Source organism: Rhinopithecus bieti, unplaced genomic scaffold, assembly GCF_001698545.2.
Source record: "Rhinopithecus bieti isolate Rb0 unplaced genomic scaffold, ASM169854v2 scaffold_10815, whole genome shotgun sequence".
NCBI classification, from domain to species: Eukaryota; Metazoa; Chordata; class Mammalia; order Primates; family Cercopithecidae; genus Rhinopithecus; species Rhinopithecus bieti.
Genome location: NW_016806488.1, coordinates 1 through 1,797, shown reverse-complemented (window position 1 = coordinate 1,797; position 1,797 = coordinate 1). Strand labels below are relative to the sequence as shown.

At 37.8% G+C, this 1,797-nt stretch overlaps 1 protein-coding gene across 1 annotated transcript; it reads right to left on the bottom strand.

The window, feature by feature from the left end:
• On the bottom strand, nt 1-1,796 carry LOC108532619 (lamina-associated polypeptide 2, isoforms beta/gamma-like). The gene is made up of 2 exons (XM_017876777.1): nt 1,466-1,796; nt 1-355 (listed from the first exon to the last, which is right to left on the bottom strand). The coding sequence occupies exons 1-2, from the start codon at nt 1,501-1,503 to the stop codon at nt 70-72; spliced, it is 324 nt and encodes a 107-aa protein (XP_017732266.1). The 5' UTR covers nt 1,504-1,796; the 3' UTR covers nt 1-69.
• Nucleotide 1,797: the final 1 nt, after the last annotated feature.

Here is a 1,797-nt window from a genome sequence, read left to right as displayed (position 1 = left end):
TGTACACAAATGTTTTCAATACAGTTATTAAAATAGGAGACCAAGTTGAATGTGCCAAAGAGATACCATTCAGTTGGATTTTCTAGGGTCAACATGAAGAAAATGAGAGAAGGGATTTACTTGGTTGGTTTCCATAGCTTGGTAGACCAAAAACAAAAAAACTGCCACAATAACAAACAGCAAAATTTTTATCCATACGGGAATGGAGCGTCCCTTTTTTGTCTTTTCTGACTTGACATCTGCCAAGGGAACATACTTAGGAACATATTTAGATGAAAAAGACTCCTCCATCCTGAAATCACTGAGTTCTAATGGTCGGCCTGCAGCCCCTTTGATTGGTCTGCGGCAACTAGCACTGTTGGGAGTGAAAGGAGGAAGAGAAAAATAATTTTAGATAAAGGCATGATTTAGAGAAATAACATAAAATGTCATTGCCACTCCTAATTCCAAGCACATTCCCTGAGATAACAGTAGAGAAAATTGATACATACAAAGCAGTGAGGTCAGTCAGCCTATTTAAAACTTCTACACATTTTCTATTTTAAAAGATGGGCCAGGTGTGGTGGCTCACGCCTGTAATCCCAGCACTTTGGGAGGCTGAGGTGGGCAGATCACCTGAAGTCAGGAGTTCAAGACCAGCCTGGCCAACATGGTGAAACCCTGTCTCTGCAAAAATACAAAAATTAGCCAGGCATGATGGTGGGTGCAATTCCAGCTACTTGGGAGGCTGAGGGGGGAGGACTGCTTGAACCTGGGAGGTGGAGGTTGTAGTGAGCTGAGATAGTGTCACTGCACTGCAGCCTGGGCGACAAGAGTGAGACTCCGTCTCAAAAAAAAAAAAAAGTTAGATGCATCCTTTATTAGAAAAGAATATTCAGAACACTGATAGTCACTAAACCGCCTTCTGAAAGGCTCTTCAAAGCTAATGTTTAGGAGTAAAGAGGAAAAACAAAACAGTTTTGGTTGTGTTTCTTTCAGTTAAAAATTAAGATATATATACACAGTCTTTTCAATTATTAAAGAGAAATTCAGGAGGAAAAAGTATTTCTCACTAGATTTTCGTTTAGATTTTAACATATAAATTAAGTAGTAAGTAAATGATTTATTTAAAATCCTCCATTTACCAATGCAATTTTGAAACTCATTCAACTTCCAAGGATATTTACTGGTGGGCTTAGGGGAATTAAACTGCTCCCAAAAGAACAGTTCATTCACTTATTTATTTAAGAGTCGGGGAGTAGACAGAATCTCATTATGTTGCCCAGACTGGTCTTGAACTCCGGGCTCAGGCAATCCACCTGCCTTAGTCTCTTGAGTAGCTGGGACTATAGGCATGTACCACTGTACCTGGCTCCAAAAGAACAGCTTAATTCTGAGCAGAGGTACAGTAACTTTGCGATGAATAATTAAAAATAAAGATTCCCTACTAGAATATGCTAGTACTTGTTTCAATGTATCTGAATACCTAATTCCTGTTGGTGTAGATGCTTCATAGGGGAACATTTCCTTAAGAATATCCCTTTCTACTCTTCTTTCCTCTGTTTTTTCTCCCACCTAATAAGAAACAAACAAACAAACAACCACAAGTTAAAATTTAGTGTAAACGTGCAATAATTAAAACATAAATAGTAAGTTTTAGAGAACAAAATGCCCTTACTTCTATCACAGATTTTACAACTGCCATTTCTAAATTAATATCTAGGTATCCACATGCTTCTAAGGCTCTCTTCAAATTTCTTGAAGATACCTTATATATGTGGTTATTGGAGTGAAAAACTGCTACACATTCAAATAACA

What these genes read in the sequence shown, in the direction of transcription:
- LOC108532619 (XM_017876777.1), bottom strand. Translation starts at nt 1,503, where the DNA reads ATGTTCCCCTATGAAGCATCTACACCAACAGGAATTAG. An exon ending in TCTACACCAACAGGAATTAG is followed by an intron (nt 356 to 1,465) that starts GTATTCAGATAC and finishes CACTCCCAACAG; the next exon opens with TGCTAGTTGCCGCAGACCAA.